We start from the raw sequence: 23477 nt of genomic DNA on the forward strand, positions 1-23477 counted from the left end.
TGTACATTCATTTATTTTCTGGCTATTAAACATCTGTCACTGGTAAATTCCTGTCGCTGTCAAACCGCTGCTCTCTTACAGACAACGACAGAGCGTCCATTGTTGGTGAGAAAGTTGTTTTGTTTCTGGTTCATAGCAGACATGTTGTTTTGTGAATGTCCTGTCTTTTACTACACCTGTAACGCATTATGCTTTACGAATCGTCCTGAATTACATTGCATTGCATCACGTCGCGTCGCGTTGCGTCGTGTTGCTCTGCGTTGTATTGTGTTGCATTGCATTGCATTGCGTTGTATTGTGTTGTATTGCATTGCATTGTATTGTGTTGTATTGTAATGCATTGTATTGTGTTGCATTGCATTGTATTGTGTTGCATTGTAATGCATTGTATTGTGTTGTATTGTAATGCATTGTATTGTGTCGTATTGTAATGCATTGTATTGTGTTGCATTGCATTGCATTGTATTGTAATGCATTGTATTGTGTTGCATTGCATTGCATTGTATTGTGTTGTATTGTAATGCATTGTATTGTGTTGTATTGCATTGCATTGTATTGTATTGTAATGCATTGTATTGTGTTGTATTGTAATGCATTGTATTGTGTTGTATTGTAATGCATTGTATTGTGTTGTATTGCATTGCATTGTATTGTATTGTAATGCATTGTATTGTGTTGTATTGCATTGCATTGTATTGTGTTGTATTGTAATGCATTGTATTGTGTTGTATTGCATTGCATTGTATTGTGTTGCATTGTAATGCATTGTATTGTGTTGTATTGTAATGCATTGTATTGTATTGCATTGCATTGTATTGTGTTGTATTGTAATGCATTGTATTGTATTGTATTGCATTGCATTGTATTGTGTTGTATTGTAATGCATTGTATTGTGTCGTATTGTAATGCATTGTATTGTGTTGTATTGCAATGCATTGTATTGTGTTGCATTGCATTGTATTGTGTTGTATTGTAATGCATTGTATTGTATTGTATTGCATTGCATTGTATTGTGTTGTATTGTAATGCATTGTATTGTGTCGTATTGTAATGCATTGTATTGTGTCGTATTGTAATGCATTGTATTGTGTTGTATTGCAATGCATTGTATTGTGTTGCATTGCATTGTATTGTGTTGTAATGCATTGTATTGTATTGCATTGCATTGTATTGTGTTGTATTGTAATGCATTGTATTGTGTCGTATTGTAATGCATTGTATTGTGTCGTATTGTAATGCATTGTATTGTGTTGTATTGTAATGCATTGTATTGTGTCGTATTGTAATGCATTGTATTGTGTTGCATTGCATTGCATTGTATTGTAATGCATTGTATTGTGTTGTATTGCATTGCATTGCATTGTATTGTGTTGTATTGTAATGCATTGTATTGTGTTGTATTGCATTGCATTGTATTGTATTGTAATGCATTGTATTGTGTTGTATTGTAATGCATTGTATTGTGTTGTATTGTAATGCATTGTATTGTGTTGTATTGCATTGCATTGCATTGTATTGTATTGTATTGTAATCCATTGTATTGTGTTGTATTGCATTGCAATGTATTGTGTTGTATTGTAATGCATTGTATTGTGTTGTATTGTATTGCATTGTATTGTGTTGCATTGTAATGCATTGTATTGTGTTGTATTGTAATGCATTGTATTGTGTTGTATTGCATTGCATTGTATTGTGTTGTATTGTAATGCATTGTATTGTATTGTATTGCATTGCATTGTATTGTGTTGTATTGTAATGCATTGTATTGTGTCGTATTGTAATGCATTGTATTGTGTTGTATTGTAATGCATTGTATTGTGTTGCATTGCATTGTATTGTGTTGTATTGTAATGCATTGTATTGTATTGCATTGCATTGTATTGTGTCGTATTGTAATGCATTGTATTGTGTCGTATTGTAATGCATTGTATTGTGTCGTATTGTAATGCATTGTATTGTGTTGTATTGCATTGCATTGTATTGTGTTGTATTGTAATGCATTGTATTGTGTTGTATTGTAATGCATTGTATTGTGTTGTATTGTAATGCATTGTATTGTGTTGTATTGCATTGCATTGTATTGTGTTGTATTGTAATGCATTGTATTGTGTTGTATTGCATTGCATTGTATTGTGTTGTATTGCATTGCAATGTATTGTGTTGTATTGCATTGCATTGTATTGTGTTGTATTGTAATGCATTGTATTGTGTTGTATTGTAATGCATTGTATTGTGTCGTATTGTAATGCATTATATTGTGTTGTATTGCATTGCATTGTATTGTGTTGTATTGTAATGCATTGTATTGTGTTGTATTGTAATGCATTGTATTGTGTTGTATTGCATTGCGTTGTATTGTGTCACATAATGGCGAATCCTATGACACCGAACGGCAGAGAGGGTCTTTGCACAATACAAGCTGACATTTCAAAATGAAGCAATGGCAACAAAGAAAGGATTATCTCGTAGTTATAATACACCCCGAAATTAAACACACACACACACACACACACACACACACACACACACACACACACACACATCAGCTATTGTCCTCTTCATCACTGCTCCCAGCCAGTCCGATCCGTTCAGCCCCTTGCACTGCCCCGCCCCAACAGTGCAATCAGCAGCCAGCAGTCAGCAGCCAGCAGCCCCTGGCACAACACACCCTGTCCCCTCAGTCCTCACAGCCTGGGCAGCAACAGCTCCTGTGTCGAATGTCCATGTGTCCTGTGTCCCATGTCCATGTGTCCTGTGTCCCATGTCCATGTGTCCTGTGTCCCATGTCTCTGTGTCCTGTGTCCCATGTCCATGTGTCCTATGTCCCATGTCTGTGTGTCCTGTGTCCCATGTCTATGTGTTCTGTGTCCCATGTCTGTGTGTCCTGTGTCCCATGTCCATGTGTCCTGTGTTCCATGTCTGTGTGTCCTGTGTCCCATGTCCATGTGTCCTGTGTCCCATGTCCATGTGTCCTATGTCCCATGTCTGTGTGTCCTGTGTCCCATGTCTATGTGTCCTGTGTCCCATGTCTGTGTGTCCTGTGTCCCATATCTGTGTGTCCTGTGTTCCATGTCCATGTGTCCTGTGTTCCATGTCCATGTGTCCTGTGTCCCATGTCCATGTGTCCTGTGTCCCATGTCAATGTGTCCTGTGACCCATGTCTATGTGTCCTGTGTCCCATGTCTGTGTCCTGTGTCCCATGTCTCTGTGTCCTGTGTCCTATGTCTATGTGTCCTGTGTTCCATGTCTATGTGTCCTGTGTTTCATGTCCATGTGTCCTATGTCCATGTGTCCTGTGTCCCATGTCTATATGTCCTATGTTCCTGTGTTCCATGTCTATGTTCCTGTGTTCCATGTCTGTGTCCTGTGTCCAATGTCCATGTGTCCTATGTTCCTGTGTCCCTTGTCATATGTCCTATGTTCTCTTTCCTATATCTATATGTCCTGTGTTCCTGTGTCCTATGTCTGTATGTCCTGTGTTCTATGTCTATATGTACCATGTTCCTGTGTCCCATACCTATATGTCCTGTGTCCCATGTCTATATGTCCTATGTTCCTGTGTCCCATGTCTATATGTCCTATGTTCCTGTGTCCCATGTCTATATGTCCTATATCTGTGTGTCCTATGTTCCCGTGTCCCATGTCTATATGTCCTATATCTGTGTGTCCTATGTTCCCGTGTCCCATGTCTATATGTCCTATATCTGTGTGTCCTATGTTCCAGTGTCCAATACCTATATGTCCTATGTCTGTGTGCCCTATGTTCCAGTGTCCCATGTCTATATGTCCTATGTCTGTGTGTCCTATGTTCCAGTGTCCCATGTCTATATGTCCTATATCTGTGTGTCCTATGTTCCAGTGTCCAATACCTATATGTCCTATGTCTGTGTGTCCTATGTTCCTGTGTCCCATGTCTATATGTCCTATGTTCCTGTTTCCCATGTCTATATGTCCTGTGTTCCTGTGTACCAGTAGTATTCCAAATGCTAGTCCTCGTCATCCAGCTCCCATCTCTCCCATCTCTCTCATCTCCTGTGGGTGTCAGGACCTACCTTTCAGTGCCTCTGAGACGTCCTGTCAGACCCGTGTTGTGTGCAACCTGGAGTACGGTCCAACCCAGTACAACACTGTGGGTCAGTGGAACAGTCACCTTGCTTTTCTGATGTCATCACTCTCCACACATCTCCACAGTCTCTCTCACTCACTTCCACATCCACACTGGCCGATCCGTGTCCAAGAGAGAGAAACACAAACACTGTGGAGAGCAGTGGGTTGCCTGGCCAGATTTTATTGTCTGTCACACACCGTGATTACATGGAGACAGAGTAAACTGAAATACCATGCGTTCTTCTACTTGACTATATAATCAGGACAGGAAAAACAGCAGGAATGACTGAGGTAAAGCACTGAAAGGCACGGGCTGACAGGTGCACAACTTGGCCATGTATCAGATTGTCGGAACAAAACATTAGGTTTTCTTTGGCAAACGGCATTTTGAATATGCTGCTCTTTTTTTCTTCCTGGAACAGCCTCTTGTTACCGCTTTTCCACAAACCAAAACTTGCCAAATCACCGTTATCACCTTCATCATCATTATCATCATCATCACTATCATCAATCACCATAATCATCATCCCCTTTATTACACGTTGCTCCCTCTCCCTTCCACCCACTTCCCACACCCACCCTCACCATCCACAAAAAGAACGACTTTACAAGCAATTCTTCCTCCACAGTTTTGCTATGAAGTCATCACCCTCACTGTCATCATAATCATTTTTCATTCAACGTCAGCCACGACAGCGTAATTACAGAAAGTAACTTCACCAATCAGAAACGTTTTAGAAATGAAACCATTCACATTTTGGATCCTTATTTTTCTTGCTGGGAGAGACATGCTGAGGATATATTTTGAAAGCAAACTATCGATGTGGCCCAGCCTGTACATCGACAGTCGTCATTATCTCCTTCCTCTGAGGATTTCATCTATAACAAAGTAATTATCAATGTTGGACCAGACGATATCACTGCTGTCGTCATCAGACGATATTACCATCACCGTCACTGGACAATATCATTATCACACTCACTAGGCTGTCTGTTGATTTAGAAGATAATCTGAAACAAAACAGGATAACGGATAACAAGGCATTAGCATTACATGCTCATCGTGACGAGGTTGCCCACCAACAGCAGCAAGCTGTGAGAGAATCAGACTTTAGCTCTAAACCAGTTCGTAGACCTGAATCACTCCCTGTCTCGTTTTCCTCCAGTCCTTCTTCTTTTCCACCACGGTCGCGGTGGCAAAACCAAAGGGTGTTGTCGTCACTGCGTAAATATGCCGGGAGTCGTAAACCGGAAGTCCTACGTCAGAGGGCTGGATGACCCGCTTCTGTCCCTCTGTCGTGATCACCATGATGCACCTGGAGGGTGAGATCAGTTTTTTTAAACATGAAAGTGAAAGAAAACAATTGCAGAACTGATCTTCTATCACTTCAAAATGACTATACAAAGCTGTATAAACACCCCTCTCTTTTAATACCACCCCCACCCCCACCGCTCTATCCTAACCCCACCTCATCCCCACTCCCACCCCTCATTTCTAACCCCACCCCATCCCACCCCTCTCTCCTAACACCACCCCACCCCATCCCACCCCTCTCTTCTAACACCACCCCACCCCATTCCACCCCTCTCTCCTAACACCACCCCACCCCATCCCACCCCTCTCTCCTAACACCACCCCACCCCATCCCACCCATCATTTCTAACCCCACCCCATCCCACCCCTCTCTCCTAACACCACCCCACCCCATCCCACCCCTCTCTCCTAACACCACCCCACCCCACCCCTCTCTCCTAACACCACCCCACCCCATCCCCTCTCTCCTAACACCACCCCACCCCATCCCACCCCTCTCTCCTAACATCACCCCACCCCATCCCTCTCTCCTAACACCACCCCACCCCATCCCACCCCTCTCTCCTAACACCACCCCACCCCATCCCCCCTCTCTCCTAACACCACCCCACCCCATCCCACCCCTCTCTCCTAACACCACCCCCCATCCCACCCCTCTCTCCTAACACCACCCCACCCCATCCCACCCCTCTCTCCTAACACCACCCCACCCCATCCCACCCCTCTCTCCTAACACCACCCCATCCCACCCCTCTCTCCTAACACCACCCCACCCCACGCCTCTTTCCTCACCCCAACCCTCTATACTAACAACCACCCCCCCCCCTCCACACACACACACACACACACACACACACACACACACGCCTGTCTCCTGATCCCACCCTCCTCCCCAACTAACCTGCAGCAAATCTGCTCGTCTCTGTCCTTGATTCTGCAGTTGGGAATGCTCCAAGTGGGCACGTAGAAGGTGCCCCACCTATCAAAGGCCCCCTGGTAAAACTGGTGCCCGGCTAACTCCTGCAGGTCGAGATCCCCGATGTTGTTGTGGATGGTCCTGGTGCGGAGGTTCAGTCTGAAGATGTGGACCGGGGAGTCGTCTTCAGTCACGTTCACCCCTGAATCAAATCAAATCAAATCAATCAAAACCAAGCTAAACTAAAGCACAAAAATAAGATAAAATCAAATCAAATAGAACTAAAGGCTGAGGCCTATATCAACAACAACAACAACAGCATCAACAACAACAACAACAACAACAACAACAACAACAACAAAAAAAGGTTTAAGGAATTCGGACAACAGGTGTTCTCCTCAAAGACGAATATATGAACGTTTTAGTTTAAACACGTTTGATGACAGTATCTTCTGTTTTGTTTATTTGTTTGTTTGTTTGTTTGTGTGTGCGTGTGTGTGTGTGTGTGTGTGTGTGTGTGTGTGTGTGTGTGTGTGTGTGTGTGTGTGTGTGTTTTGTACATCCTTTTGAATTGGCTTATATTCTATGATGCTGCGAAATGCACACCTTCTCGTGACGATTTGTAATGACCGTAATGATTTCAAGGTAGGAGGGATATGGATGAAATCAAGAAAACTGACGCATTGTACAAATGGTCATGGCATGGATTCCACGTCAGGTGATTGAATATATATTATGTTATACAAAGACAGAAACACTTATGTCTGTCTCTCCCAAATTTTTTTTCAAACAAATCACACACATGTGAAAAGAAAGAGGGAGAAAGAGAGAGAGACAGACAGAGGCAGACAGAGAAAGAGAGGAAACCAGACAGACAGGCGGTCAGACACAGACCAGACACATAGACGTCATCCCCAAAGAGAGCCATGTTGTTCACAGCGAACGGGATGTCCTCCAGCACTGTCTCCGTCACAATGCCATTGACCCACATCAACTGCACACACACACACACACACACACACACACACACACACACACACACACACACACACACACACACGCACACACACACACACACGCACACACACACACACACACACACGCACACACACATACACACGCGCGCGCATACGCGCAAGCATACAAGCTTGTAAGGAGAGTGAGAGACAGACACAGAATGAGAGAGACAGAGAGACAGAGAAAAAACATATATACTAACTGGCTTCAAACTTACCTAAACCAAATGAATCCGTCCGGACCCCACACAGCAGACCCCACATCCACACATCCCTCTCTTACCTAACCCTCCCCTACCCAACCCAAACATCCAACGAACCCTATCCTCCCGACCCAAACATCCAACGAACCCTATCCTCCCGACCCAAACATCCAACGAACCCTATCCTCCCAACCCAAACATCCAACGAACCCTATCCTACTCAATCCTTCCCAGCTCTTCCCTACCCTGCGCATCCAACCCATAACTCACAACATAGCTCAATTTACCTACCCTTTTGAAATCAAGCCAACCCAAACATACCCAGCTCTCTGCTACCCAACCCAAACATACCCAGCTCTCTGCTACCCAACCCAAACATACCCAGCTCTCTGCTACCCAACTCAAACATACCCAGCCCTCTGCTATCCAACCCCAACATACTCAACCTTCCCCTACCCAACCCAAACATACCCAACCATCCCAAACCCAACCCAAACATACCCAACCATCCCCTACCCAACCCAAACATACCCAACCCTCCCCTACCCAACCCCAACATACCCAGCCCTCTGCTATCCAACCCCAACATACCCAACCCTCCACTACCCAACCCAAACATACCCAACCCTCCCCTACCCAACCCCAACATACCCAGCCCTCTGCTATCCAACCCCAACATACCCAACCCTCCACTACCCAACCCAAACATACCCAGCCCTCTGCTATCCAACCCCAACATACTCAACCTTCCCCTACCCAACCCAAACATACCCAACCATCCCAAACCCAACCCAAACATACCCAACCATCCCAAACCCAACCCAAACATACCCAACCCTCCCCTACCCAACCCAAACATACCCAACCCTCCCCTACCCAACCCAAACATACCCAACCCTCCACTACCCAACCCAACCGAACTCCACGCTCCCCTACCCTACCCTCCCAAACGCGTTCCATGTCAGCATACCAACCCTTACCCCAACTCAACTCAATCCGCCGCCCTCCGTTCTGTCCACAGCCCGTACAACCCCTCCCCCCGCCCCCTACCTAAACTCGTTAGTCCAGTTTCTGCACTCAGCTTTCAAATCTGGCTTAAAAACCTTTCTCCACCCAAAATACCCCCCCACCACCCCGCACCCCCTCCTCCCGGGCCCCTCCCGGCCCGTGCCTGTCCACAGGTTCTCCGGCTTTCCATTTACATATGCGTTTTTTGTCTGTGTGAATTGAGTTATGCATGCTTGTGAATGGCTGGTGCGTAAGCACGTTGATTTGTCTCAGCACAAGATTCAAATAATTATATAAATAAATAAGTAAATAAATAAATAAACAACAATAATAACAATAAAAATAATAGTGGTAAGAACAATAACGATGATAATAATTATAAATATAATGATGATGAAAGATGATGATCATAATGATGATAATGATAACAATAATAATAATAATAATAATAAGAAGAAGAAGAAGAAGAAGAAGAAGAAGAAGAAAACAGTACAAAGTGGAGTCTCAGTCATAAATCAATATCCAGATAAATTAGCCCAAAATAGAGAAAACGATCCGGTGATATACCAGTTTCAGTTTCAGTTTCTCGAGGAGCCGTCACTGCGTTCGGACAAATCCATATACGCCACACCACATCCACTAGGCAGATTCCTGACAGCAGCATAACCCAACGTGCTTGTCAGGCCTTGAGTGCATGTTTATATATTTGTGTAGCTGTCAGAGTGGGTTTCTTTTTACATGATTTTGCCTGATGACAGCACTTTCGTTGCCATGGGTTCTTTTTCAGTGCGTCAAGTGCGTGCTGCACACAGGACCTCGGTTTCTCGTCTCATCAGAAGAACTGGACGCTTCCAGTCAAACTTGGGAGAAAGGGCGAGAGCGGGATTCGAACCCACACCCTCACGGACACTGTATTGGCAGCTGAGCGTCTTAACCATTCTGCCACCTTCCTCTTGTATATACCACGCCAGATCAAACGTGTGAATGTTCAGCCTTCCAGAGTTATTTTCCTTCTTTTGATGATATCATTAATGACGTCATTATTGACGTGAGTGATACGTCATGTGGCAGTCATATCGTAGTAGTAGTAGTAGTTACAGTAGTAGTTGCAAGCAGACCACAGACCTGGATAGTGGTGCTCTGATGGTCGTGGTGGAAGGTGGACACGAGGAAGGCGTTGTTGTGGGGCCAGGCGGCCACCACTGGGCGGGACATCCTCCCGGCGTTGTGGCTGGGCAGGGTGAGGTTGCTGACCACCCGGTGACCGCTACGCGTGAACTGCAGGATGGACACCTTTCTACTGGCCTTCCTCATCCGCGTCACGGCCACCATCCCGCTGCTTAGCAACGCCATCGAGGTGACGTCACCTGGAACAGGACAAGTCGGTTGGTTGGTTGTTTGGTTGGGGCAGGGTTGAACTGGTTGGCTTGATGGGACAGGATCTGATTGCTGGACTGGATGCTTGGTCGGATTTACCGACTGACTGGTTTATTGACTGGGTTTGTGAGAACTCTGAATGCGCGACAGTCTTGGAAAGTAGAGGGAAATAAAGAGGAGAGGGAGGGGGTGAGAGAGAGGTGGGGTAGAGAGAGAGAGAGAGAGAGAGAGAGAGAGAGAGAGAGAGATGAATTCAGGAACTGCTGGCAGCACTCCATGGAAATGTTTCCAGTGGGGCTAGATCCTCGGATGAGGACTTCAGAATAAGGCCGGATAAAAAAAACAACAACAAAAAACAACTACAGAAAACGATTGCCCATATTCACTCACTTCCAAATATACAAGTGGAAACGGACAATCATTCAATGTTGATTTGTTATTGTTATTTCAATGATATATCTGCATATAATCATATATATATATATATATATATATATATATATATATAGAGAGAGAGAGAGAGAGAGAGAGAGAGAGAGAGAGAGAGATGCGAAGTGGCTTGCACCTGATGGTAATGGACAAGTGTCCAACGTTGCGCATTACCGGAAGTGGGCACATAGACAAAGATAAGGAAGTCAGCTGACAGTCTTTCAGTCTCGTATTTTGAGGCATGGTGAGCTCAGATCGGCAACAGGTCTCAGTTCAGAATTGGGCATTTTTGACCCTTCACCGCGAGATAGAAGAGAAGCAGTTGTCTGAACAAGTCGTAGATAAAAATAAATCACAAGCACATGTGACAAAGGAAGCAGATCCAGATGTTTCTGTCCGTGTTGGAACTGTCCTTTGACAAACATCAAAACAGAACAAAGGTGTTGTCGCGAGACCAGTCACAAACATCGAGTTTTTACTCGCACAGACAGGTGAGCCTCATCGCACAGTCAGGTGAGCTTCATCGCACAGACAGGTGAGCCTCATCGCACAGTCAGGTGTGCCTCATCGCACAGACAGGTGAGCCTCATCGCACAGACAGGTGAGCCTCATCGCACAAACAGGTGAGCCTCATCGCACAGTGTACGACTTTCTCTTCTCTCTGCCATGTCTTTTTCAATCACCCATGTCGCGTCGCCATCGCGCTCGCACACGTACACACATACACATACACTTTATTTTTAAATCACAGGAACAGCACCAACCACCCCCACCAGTTCCTTACCAGGCAGATCCTCCAGTACCTGCACGTGAGGTCCGTCCTGGCTGAACGACAGCAGTCTCAGTTTGAACTCCCTGTCTGAAGTGGCACCGATAAGCATGCGGTTGTCTGGGAGACGTAGAAGACTGTCGATTGAGATGTAACTCCATAGAGGATGCTCAGGAAATGATGCAGTATACGTCACCACGGGCTGTGACGTCATAGGGTCAATGCAGTGACAGCCTGGACAAAATGCAATAAAAAAAAGTGTAAATGAATAAATAAATAGATAAAAAGATGTGATACCATTACCCACACCCAGGTTGAATGTGGGGCATCGAGTACAACGCCAATTGCATGCTCTTCTCCCAATTACACGTGCATTATTGGCATGCGTGCACCATTCGGGCTGCTCTTCAAAGTACAAGAAAAGGAAGAAGAGACTGTATCTAAACTTTACAATAACTATATCTGCATATTGACAGAAAAGTAACCTCCTCATTGCCCCACCAATCTCTCTCTCTCTATGTAAATTTTAGAATATCGGGAAATACATAAGTCAGTTATCCAATATCTTTCCTCTTGAGAAGACTGGGGGCGGGGTACCACTACGCACATAACGCAGCCGAGGAAGCAGTTAACAGGGTTAGCAGGGTCACAAAAATGCTGCGTAACGTTTTACTCCTTTAAGAGACACAGATGGTACGGATTCCAGACAGTAATGTTGACAGCTTCGCACGGACTTGCACTCCATGGAATAAAGCACACAGTGGAACAAACCAATGAAGTGTTGTTTTACAAATCACAGAACCAACTCACCACCCAGAAGAAGAGAGACAAGAAGCAGAAATCCACGACAGGTCATTGAGTCCATGGTCTGTGTTGAAGTCTTCTGACGATGCTGCTGCTGCTGCTCCTGCTCTCTGTCTCTCTCTTTATGTGTGCCGCACAATTTTTTCCCGTGCGATATAGTGATTTTCACAGCTAAAAAACGAAATGATCCATTATAAAAGCCAAGATAAAAAAGGAAATGATCCATTATATGAACATGAGCGGGGGAAAAGGGCGGGGGTGAGAGAAAGACCATTTTCATTCTGCCAGAGTGCTCACTATGCATATATCAAATGTTTGATGCCACATGGACGTTTCTGATTGCATCCACACTGTCAAACAGCCCTCAATTTAAAGCAATTTTCTTCCGGCGAAACACGTGACTTTGCGTCTACCATGATTTGGCCATCTTTTCCCTGGTCAATCTGGCCGTTGGTTTATGTGGAATGATGGCCTAGAGGTAACGCGTCCGCCTAGGAAGCGAGAGAATCTGAGTGCGCTGGTTCGAATCACGGCTCAGCCGCCGATATTCCCCCACCCCACCCCCACCTCCCTCTACTAGACCTTGAGTGGTGGTCTGGACGCTAGTCATTGGGATGAGACGATAAACCGAGGTCCCCTGTGCAGCATGCACTTAGCGCACGTAAAAGAACCCACGGCAACAAAAGGGTTGTTCCTGGCAAAATTCTGTAGAAAAATCCACTTCGATAAGAAAAACAAATAAAACTGCACGCAGGAAAAAATATATTAAAAAATAGGTGGCGCTGTAGTATAACGACGCGCTCTCCCTGAGGAGAGCAGCCAGAATTTCACACAGAGAAATCTGTTGTGATAAAAAGAAACACAAATACAGATTGGTGGTTTAATGGCTGCCGCGGGGCAGGGAACTGTTTGAGCCATTGGCAACACCGTGGCTGAGTTATGCATGTTATGTTGATCACTGTCATACACAGCTGGGTAATGCTGCACTGTCCTTGTTACAGGCAGTTCGCTTGGAATGCTGCAGTTCAGTCGTGATAGTTCAGTCAACTATGTCCCTGGTGTTTAATTTGGTGTGGATGTGCTTGTTACGTTTTGGAGGTCGACTGCGGCAGAACAAGCCTGTGTGTGTGTGTGTGTGTGTGTGTGTGTGTGTGTGTGTGTGTGTGTGTGTGTGTGTTGCGCATACTTGTGTGTGTGTGTGTGTGTGTGTGTGTGTGTGTGTGAGCGTGTGTTGTGCATGTGTGTGTGTGTGTGCGTGCGTGCGTGCGTGTGTGTGTGTGTTATGCCTACTTGTGTGTGTGTGTGTTGTGCATGTGTGTGTGTGTGTGTGTGTGTGTGTGTCTCTGTCTGTGTCTGTGTGTCTGTGTGTGTCTCTCTGTGTGTGTGCGTGTGTTGTTCATGTGTGTGTGTGTGCGTGTTTGTGTGTGTGTTTGTGTGTGTGTGTGTGTGTGTGTGTACGTGTTTGTGTGGTGTGTGTGTGTTGTGCATACTTGTGTGTGTGTGTGTGTGTGTGTGTGTGTGTGTGTGTGTGTGTTGTGCATACTTGTGTGTGTGTGTGTGTTGTTGTGTGTGTGTGTGTGTCATGTGTTGTGTTGTGTGTGATGTCTGTGTGTGTGTGTGTGTGTGTTGTGTGTGTGTGTTGTGGTTGTGTGTGTGTGTGTTGTGTGTGTGTGTGTGTGTGTGTGTCTGTCTGTGTTGTGTGTTTGTGCTGTGTTGTGTGTTGTGTGTGTCTATTGGGTGTGGGGGTTTGAGATTTAGTGTGTGTGTTGGAGTGTTCTTGTGTGTGTGCAAGTGTATTGTGTGTGTGCAAGTGTGTGTGTGTGTGTTGTGGTGTGTGTATGTGTGTTGTGTGTGTGGGGTGGTGTGTCTGTTCGAGCCTGGCACGTGCGGTGGAGTGAGGATGCGTGTCGTGTCGAGCACTGTGTTTTGTGTGAGAGTTCTTTTCGGCAGGTCAAGGAGGACGAACAGAAGGTGTGGGCAGGCAGGAGCAGTGAGACACCCGCCTCAGACCCGCACTCACTATAGCGGTCCCCTTCGCCCTTCGTTCGCATGGTGTGTTGTTGTGGTGGGGGTGGGAGGTGTGTGTGTTGTTCGTTTTCTGTGTTTTTGCTTTTTGTGTGTGTGGTGTTTTGGTTGTGAGTTTTTTTTTGGGGGGGGCCGTTGTTTGTTGCTGTTGTGTTTTGTTTTTTTAACTCCTGAGACAGTGAACCCCTCAGTCTCCACATATCCCCACAAGTTGTTTTTCGCTGTCCCCTCCTCCTGACCATAAATGAGTCGGAAATGCGGGCTGTGTAGAAAAGTACGCAGGCCTTTAAAAAGTGCTGTGCTCATTATCCCCCTCGCTACATTTTCCGCGAACGGCGGAGGACCCTACAAAGGCGGTCGAAACAACAAAAGAAAAATAATAAAACAAGACGATTCTGTGACGATTGGTGTTGGAAACTTAAGAACTTCACTGGCATTGTAAAATATGGGCATTTGGCGCCAAAATGAAAACGTGCACTGTTGGATTTCCGGAATCGAAGTTTTCTATCTTCGACACTGCACTTGTGTGAGACTGACTTGTGGGAATGTAGGAATCTTGTTATACATTGCGTTACTACTTTCTGGGTAAAAAGTGGCGCACGAAAAAAGGAGGGACGTGGAGGCTGGGGTGGTTTTTGCAAAAAACAGCACTTGTCAGCAAGTAGGTAATACCACACAAGAAAGGGTCAACTGATAGGGGTTATGATATAAACTTAACTGGACAAATTGCCTGAAAGCACCTCAGCGTCAGATGGTTCGCCACCAACCATGACAAACCATGGAAGTAGGCGAACTTGTCTCGAGGTTAACTTTCCGTTTTTGTGGTTACCGTTTTCTGAACTCAACAAGTTCCCAACATAATTGGGGACTTAGATTATTGGCCTGACTACTATCTCGGGATGGGTTGATTGAAGCACGGTGTGGCCACTGCAACCCAAAGGATTGCTTTTGCTTCAGACATGTGCAGAGCACGAACTGTGATAACCAACACAGTTTTCTGCCTCCCTACCCCAACAGGACGTCATGGATGCACCCTCGCTCAAAGCATTGGCATCTCATCGATTATGTCATCGTCAGGAAAAGGGATAGGCAAGATGTACGTGTAACAAAGACCATGTGCGGCGCCGAGTGTTGGACAGACCATCGCCTTGTAGTCTCGAAGCTGAATATTCGAATCCAGCCCAAGAGACGCCCCCAAGGCCAGAAGGCTCCAAAACGGCTCAACATCGCTAAGCTGAAAAACATCACCATCAAACAGTCCTTTGTGGAGCTGCTGGAAGATCGTCTGGAATCCGCCTCTCTGAACAACCAGAATGTGGAGTCTGACTGGAGGACCCTGCGTGAGCTGATCTATAGTACAGCTTCAGAGACCCTGGGACCCATGATCAGAAAGCACAAAGACTGGTTTGATGAAAACTGTGATGAAATCAAGCAGCTTCTGGATGAGAAACGCCGTCTGCATCAAGCCCACCTGAGCAACCCAAAGTCCACATCAAAAAAGGATGCGTACAATGCCATCCGCAGGACTGTTCAGCAAAAGTTACGCCAGATGCAGGATAAGTGGCTGAGTGACAAAGCTGATGAGATCCAGGGATATGCTGACAGGCACGATATGAAGAGGTTCTATGATGCCTTAAAAGAAGTCTACGGCCCCACATCCTCAGGATCATCCCCCCTCCTCAGTGCAGATGGGAATACCTTGATCACCGAGAAGGAGAACATTCTCGAACGATGGGCTGAGCACTTCAACAGTGTCTTAAATCGCCCTTCCTCCATAAATGATGAAGCCATAGACCGTCTCCCACAAGTCCCCACCAACGAAGCACTGGACGATCCGCCAACACTTCTTGAGACCCAGAAAGCAATCCGTCTGCTATCCAGTGGCAAAGCACCTGGCTCAGACTCCATACCAGCAGAGGTCTACAAGGATGGAGGCACTGTGCTGACTGAGAAGCTTCATCAGCTGTACTCACTCATGTGGAAAGAAGAGACGATCCCCCAGGATTTCAAAGATGCATCTATCATTCACTTGTACAAGCGAAAGGGGAACCGGCAAGCCTGTGATAACCATCGGGGCATTTCCTTGCTCTCCATCGCAGGCAAGATACTTGCCAGGATCCTACTAAACCGCCTCACAGCACACCTTGACCAAGGTCATTTGCCTGAGAGCCAATGTGGATTCCGGAAAGAGCGCGGAACCACCGACATGGTGTTTGCTGCAAGGCAGCTGCAAGAGAAATGTCAGGAGCAAAATGCTGATCTGTTCTCCACCTATGTCGACCTCACTAAGGCCTTTGACACCGTGAGTAGAGAGGGACTGTGGAAGATCATGGCCAAGTACGGATGCCCTCGGAAATTTATTTCCTTGGTCAGCCAATTCCATGAAGGCATGCAGGCTCGAGTCCAGGACAATGGCGAAACATCTGCTCCTTTTGCTGTCACAAATGGTGTCAAGCAAGGCTGCGTCCTGGCTCCAACGCTGTTCAGCCTCATGTTCTCTGCAATGCTTACTGATGCCTTCAGAGATGGCGATGTTGGAATCGGCCTAAAGTACCGAACAGATGGCAAGCTGTTTAACCTCAGAAGGCTTCAAGCAAAAACGAAGGTCATGACAGACATCATCAGAGACTTTTTGTTTGCTGATGACTGTGCCCTCAACGCTGGATCTGAAGCTGACATGCAACTCAGCGTCGACAAGTTTGCCACTGCCAGCAGGAACTTCGGCCTTACCATCAGCACGAGGAAAACTGAAGTTCTCCATCAGCCAGCCCCAGGGAAACCCTACGTTGAGCCCAACATCACAGTCAACGGTCAGAGACTCAGTGCGGTGGAGCGGTTCACATACCTTGGCAGCACACTGTCACGAAATGCGACCATCGACGATGAAGTGAATGTCAGGATTGCAAGAGCAAGTGCAACTTTTGGTAGACTCAGTGCAAATGTCTGGAACAGAAGAGGCATTAGTCTTGAGACCAAGCTAAAGGTCTACAGAGCAGTAGTTCTCCCCACACTACTGTACGGCTGCGAAACTTGGACAGTGTACCAACGACATGCCAAGAAGCTGAACCACTTCCCACACAACATGCCTCAGGAAGCTACTGAACATCAAGTGGCAAGACAGGACCCCAGACACAGAGGTGCTCGCAAAAGCCACCCTTCCCAGCATCTTCACCATCCTGATGCAGTCCCAGCTTCGCTGGGCTGGACACGTGGCGCGCATGCCAGACCATCGGCTGCCCAAAAGGCTCTTCTATGGCGAGCTGCAACAAGGGAAGAGATCACACGGAGGTCAGAAGAAGCGCTTCAGAGATACTCTGAAAGTCTCTCTGAAAGCGTTTGATATCAACCCTGACTCCTGGGAGGAATCTGCAGTGGACCGTAACAAATGGCGCGCTGCTGTGCACAAAGGCGCCAAGTTGTGCGAGGCCAACAGGACTGCTGCAGCTGTTCAGAAGAGGCAGGCCAGAAAGTCACGGGCAAACAAGCTCCCTGACAGTGATATGCCTGTCTTTGTCTGCCCCAACTGTCAGCGAACATTTCGTGCGCAGATTGGACTATTCAGCCATCTGCGCACTCACAGATAGACTCATGAGCATCCTTCCCCCCACCCCACCACCACCCTCCCCCCATCCCCCATCTGGATGACAACGATGGTCATCATCGATCTCGATGGACACACCACATGTGTGTGTGTGTGTGTGTGTGTGTGTTGTGGTGTGTGTGTGTGTGTGTGTGTGTGTGTGTGTGTGTGTGTGTGTGTGTGTGTGTGTGTGTGTCTGTGTGTCTGTGCATGTGTCTGTGTGTCTGTGTATGTGTCGGGGTGGGGAGGGAGGGTGCGTGCTTGCGCGCGCGCTCGTTTTGCCAGCATACTTATTGTGTGTTTGAGAGTGTATGCTTGTGTGTATGCAAGTGTATACTTGTGTGTGTGCAAGTGTGTGTGTGTGTGTGTGTGTGTGTGTGTGCGTGTGTGTGTGTGTGTGTGCGTGTGTGTATGTGTGTGTGTGTGTGGGGGGGGATGTCCTGCTTCAAGAGCACCACACTGAGCCACCGCTGCAGGTGGAAGTGAAGCGAGCACCGTGTGACAGACTGTCAGAGCACACCTGGTGTTGTGCAGTGTGAAGAGGTTCGTTTCGCGCCAGTGGTCACAGAGAGAGACAGAGAGAGAGAGAGAGAGAGAGAGAGCACCACTGCTCCTCAGATCACTGCACTCACTTATCCAGCCTGTCCCCCCTTCCCAGCCCCTGTTCGTTCGTTCAGTGGTGTGTGTGTGTGTGTGTGTGTGTGTGTGTGTGTGTGTGTTTTGTTTGTTTTGTTTTTTGTTGTTGTTGTTGTTGTTTTTTGTTGTTTTTGTTGTTGTTTTTTGTGTGTGTGTGTGTGTTTTTTTGTGTGTGTGTGTTGTTTTTTTTTTTGGGGGGGGGTTGTTTTGTTTTGCTTTGTTTTGTTTGTTTTGTTTTGTTTTTAACTCCATTGAGCTAACCTTTTCAGTAGCAACACCACCACACCGCTCCCCCCCCCCTCCATCCCCCCACAAGTTTGTTTTGTCGCTGTCTCCCTCCCCCCCCCCTCCTCACACAACAATGACTCACTAAAGTGACAGTCGAGAAAGTGCCACGAAGGTGACTGTACTGGTCACGACTGAACTCAGACATTTCACGCGAACGGCCTGTAATGACAGGACAGTGCATTGTGACTCAATTATCCCCCCGTCGTCTACATTTTCCAGCGAACGGCAGTACCGGCCGCCAAAATGGCGGCCTGAACTACAAAAAAATTTGTATAAAATTATATTTTAAATACAAAACGCTATTTTTGTGACAGACTTCCCAGGAAATGTTTAGCAGAAGTTATCTTTAAAGAAAACTTCATTTTTCATTGTTTGCATTTTAAATATGGCCGCCAATATGGCGGCCGAAAATAAAAACAGTTACAGCACATGTTTGGATTCACTGAGAGCGATAGTTTTCTTTCTTGCGACACAACAGCACTGTTTGTTTCCTACTTTGGGATATGTAGAATATATTTTGATTCATATACATTGCTCGATTATATTTCATGACATAAAAATGGCCGCCAAACTTGAAGAAATGGATGGGTGTGGAGGCAGGAGGCCAATGTGATTTTCTGACAAACTAGAATAGTACGTTGCACTACTGACGTAAAACACAGTAGAGTAAGTTACTCTACCACAAGTAAATGGGTAACATTATAAAAGCGTTTGAATATAACACGTTAACTGGAAAAATTGTGAAAAAAGTAGGTCAGCGTCAGATGGTCAGAAAACCATCACAGACACACTGACAGAAAGTACTAACATAGGATACTGCACACTATGTGCCCATAGTTTAAAGCTTTCCGTTTTCGTGGTTTACTTCGGTGTCTGCTGAACTCAACTTTACATGTTCCCAAGGAAAAAATTGGGACGCACTCAGAGTTATTGCCCTTGACACAACGGTACCCTCTCCCGTCCCGGTCAATGAAATTAAGACAAGCTCAACTTCAACCCCTCATAAATCATACTTTTGTCAAGGAAACCACCACATATTATACATTCTATTTTTCAGCAGAGTCTTTTCTATTCCAATGAATATACAGAATTGAAATATCTTCATTCATTGTTTCACAATTAAGGGTTGTATTGACCTACTATCAAATCTTCGACGATTTAACTTAAAATTGTCCGGTCGTTTTATTTCATCACTCGGATATCACTCTTTTCGAAATCATTTTTATACAGAGATGGACATTTGATCCTTTGGAGAGTCATACTGGTCGAGTTGCTTCCCCTACCCCAAAAATACTGTTTTGCCAGGAATCGCCTTTAAGCTGCAAAATAGTGTGGTTTTTGTGGCTAACATTTAGATATGCCATGTTCCCCTGCGTCTTGAAGGTAATTGGGAGGTAATTCTGGGGCCAACCTGATGTTTATAAATGTAATAAATATTTTGTCTAACTCTCCTAAACTCAAACAGCAAATATATCAAGAATATGATTTTACTGGGGCAATAATTTGATGGAGTTGATTAGTGGACAATATTGGGTATGATGATTTAACATTTACATTTGTTTTGTGTATCTGCTGAAGTGAACCCTTTGTCTGTATCTCTAGTACAAACAGCTGCAGCTTCAGTCCGAGAAGCTTCATTCAAGACATAGTTAGACGGTGACTGCTGGAACCTACAGACTTCCTATATCGCATGGGCATGTCTGCAAATTTTTGAGGACCTAAGCCCTTAGATAGAAATTGCTATAAAACGCTTCAGAATTTAAAAATACTTTGATGATGAAGTTGTTCAACAGCAGCCAAAACTTTTAGGCATTCCTCCGAGACATCGGAGAAAGCATTTTGCAAGCCACAGCGTATTCTTTGTTTTCAATAGAGAAACACAAAAGAAAACTAGGTGTAGAAAAAGGCACATAGAGCATCAGAAGGACTTTCAATGTTTGAATATGAAGGCTGGAAAATGGTGCTTCAAGCTGCAGAAGAGGATAAGGATGAAAAGCTCGTACATAAAATAAGGTCATTTGACCTTTTAGCATGGTAACCAATTCATCACCACAGCTGCTGCAGGTAATAGTTGAGAGATCCAGTCTGTTAGAGAAGTACTCACAAAGAATCTAAACCAAACCAGGAAGATCTAGAGGATCCACACAGGTTTGCTCTCGAACACGTGTACCAGGTGACTGGCTTAGAAATCATCATCAGACAGGTGATCATGATACCCTCTAAGTTGTGCAATGTGTACTTAAGTGCTTTGGCAGAGAAAGCTTCCAGATCTGAGCTAGAAAGCACAGAACGTGGAAAGAAAAAAAATGACACTGTTGGCAGATACCGTCGTTTTCTTCCCTTGACCAAAGAGGAAGGCACAAATCGTACCTCAGTACAGATTTAAAACGAGTTTCAACTGACTGGGAAGGACATCCGACTGCCGAATGATATCGTCAGCAGGGAGCCAGTGGAGGTTCCAAGACTTTGTGGAACTGTACACAAGGTACGGCTGCAGCTTTTCTCCCTGGTTAAAAGAATAAAACATTTTCTGATCAAAGCTTCAACTTTTCTTTTCAGCTTCTGTGCTCTGTAGCTGGGATCTGGATGCTTTCTCTGCCAAAGTACTCCTGTTTGTTGATGATTTCCTTGTCAATCACCTGGCACATATGCTCGAAAGTAAACCTGTGTGTGTCTCCTCTAATTCATCTTGGTCTTGTTTACATTCTTTATCAGCACTTCTCCAACAGACTGGACCTCACAAATATTGCCTGCAGCAGCAATACTGGGATTTTGTTTGTCATGCTAAAAGGTCAAAGCACCTTATTCTTTGTAAGAATCTTTCGTCCCTTTTCTCTGTCCTGCAGCTTGAAGCACCGTTTTCCAGCCTTCATATTCAAATACTGTAGTTCCTTCTGTTGTCCACGTTCCTTTACTTTGATTAGTTTTCTTTCTTCCTTCTTTGTTGAAAACGATGCGGTCTGGTTTGAAAATTGCTTTCTCCGGTGTCTCAGAGGAACTGACTGACTTACTTTAGCCCTTCGCTCTCTGTGGAGCATAGGCCATCAACGACGTTCCTCCACCGAACTCGACTCTAGGCTGTCTTCTCTGCATCCCTCCAGCTGGATCCCAGCCTCTCTTTCAGATGCAGGGGAACATGGCATATCTAAATGTTAGCCACAAAAACCATACGATTTTGCGATTTAAAGGCGATTCCTGGCAAAACAGCATTTTGGGGGTAGGGGAAGCAACTCGACCAGTGTGACTCTCCAAAGGATCAAATGTTCATCCAAATGCTCTGAAATAATTCCAAGAAGACCACTGCAGGTCTTTGTATAAAAATAATTTCGAAAAGAGTGATATCCGAGTGATGAAATAAAACGACCAGACAATTTTACGTTAAATCGTCGAAGATTTGATAGTAGGCCAATACAAGCCTTAATTGTGAAACAAAATTTCAATTCTGTATATTCATTCGAAAAGAACAGACCCTTCTAAAAAGAAAGCATATAACATGTGGTGCACGGTAACTCTCTCAGCCTGGCTGATTGGAAGTTTGACGCGAAGTCTAACTGATCGTCTGGTCATTCGGGTGAGACGGTAAACTGGCACTTGGAGCATTGAAAAATAACCAATGGCAGGAAAAGGAGCGTGTGTGTGTGTGTGTGTGTGTGTGTGTGTGTGTGTGTGTGTGTGTGTGTGTGTGTGTGTGTGTGTGTGTGTGTGTGTGTGTGTGTGTGCGCACACACACACACACATGCATAGTTTCTGTGCGTGCATATGAGAATCTGTAGGTTTATGTGTACGTGCATAAAAGGTATTCATTATCTTACATTTTTTAACTCACACATCTCAGTTTTTCAGACTTTTTTTTCTTGATCTCTTCACTAAACTCACAGGGCATTAGTAACAAAAGAAAAAAAAGACACAATAAAGGGTTGATAGGCTTTTAATTTCGCAAATAGTTTTGTTTTCTGCAAGCCTTTCAGTATATCAAATGATCCATGTCTCTGACTCCAGAAGGTGAAATGCAAAGCGCCATGTACAAAGCACGAAGATGGAGATGTGTTATTTCTGTCGAGTCCGGAATGTCGGATCTGGTCATTCAGGAACCTGCAGTCACTAGGACACTGGTTTAATGTGCAACAGGAGACCTTCGCTTCCAAACTAACCAACCGACCCGGAGAAATCTGGTGAACAGTTGGTTTTTTGGTGTGTTTTATCTTCAGTTTAACGTCTATTCACTATAAGTGTTTTTAGACGGAAAGGAGTCAAGTAGTGGATAAAGGAAAGGGAGTGCATGTGAATATTAGTGTAAAAAAGTGTTCATGTTATGTATCAGAGGAAAGGTAGATTATTATAAGAAAAAGTCTAAAGAGATTGTGGTGTGTATTGAATGAGATGTCATGGGAGGGAGAATATGTATATGCATATCAACAAGTATTAAAGTTTCCATGTACCTGGATCCCAGGAAACAGTATTTTGGTGTGTGTGTGTGTGTGTGTGTGTGTGTGTGTGTGTGTGTGTCTGTGTGTGTGTGTGCGATCTTCTGTTTAACATCTATTCACTACAAATGTTATTAGACGGAAAGAGGAGTAGCAGTGGATGAAAGAAAGGGAATGCGTGTGAATATTAGTGTGATAAAGTGTTAATGATTTGTATTAGAGGAAAATTATATGATGAGAAATTAAAGTTTAAGAGATTGTGGTGTGTAATGAATAATGTTTCACAGGAGGGAAAATATGTGTATGCATATCAAAAAGTATTAACTTACAACAATGTGAATATAAATAACGACATTAATCAAAATACATCAAAGGAGGATACCAACTGGACTGGAGTTTAAAATTTCCGAAAACTTTCAAGGCAATGAAAAATTATTCAAAATCTTTCCAGTGGATAATGGAATGTTGTAAGAAAGGTTATCAACTGCATCTTTTGGAATTAACTGTCTTATGCTCGGACAATGAATGAGTAGATGGCTTACAGTTATTTGTTTACCGCACATACATTTTACTTTTTTAT

The 23477-nt window shown here is 44.9% G+C and overlaps 1 protein-coding gene across 1 annotated transcript; it reads right to left on the minus strand.

Annotated features, from left to right (window-relative positions):
• Positions 1-4272: 4272 nt before the first annotated feature.
• On the minus strand, positions 4273-12138 carry LOC143276482 (uncharacterized). Its single transcript, XM_076580997.1, has 6 exons — positions 11951-12138; positions 11156-11374; positions 9691-9932; positions 7233-7332; positions 6324-6540; positions 4273-5423 (listed from the first exon to the last, which is right to left on the minus strand). Exons 1-6 carry the CDS (start codon positions 12003-12005, stop codon positions 5225-5227), a joined length of 1032 nt encoding a protein of 343 aa, XP_076437112.1. The 5' UTR covers positions 12006-12138; the 3' UTR covers positions 4273-5224.
• Between the last annotated feature and the right edge of the window lie 11339 nt (positions 12139-23477).

This window comes from Babylonia areolata, chromosome 32 (genome assembly GCF_041734735.1).
Source record: "Babylonia areolata isolate BAREFJ2019XMU chromosome 32, ASM4173473v1, whole genome shotgun sequence".
Taxonomy (NCBI): Eukaryota; Metazoa; Mollusca; class Gastropoda; order Neogastropoda; family Buccinidae; genus Babylonia; species Babylonia areolata.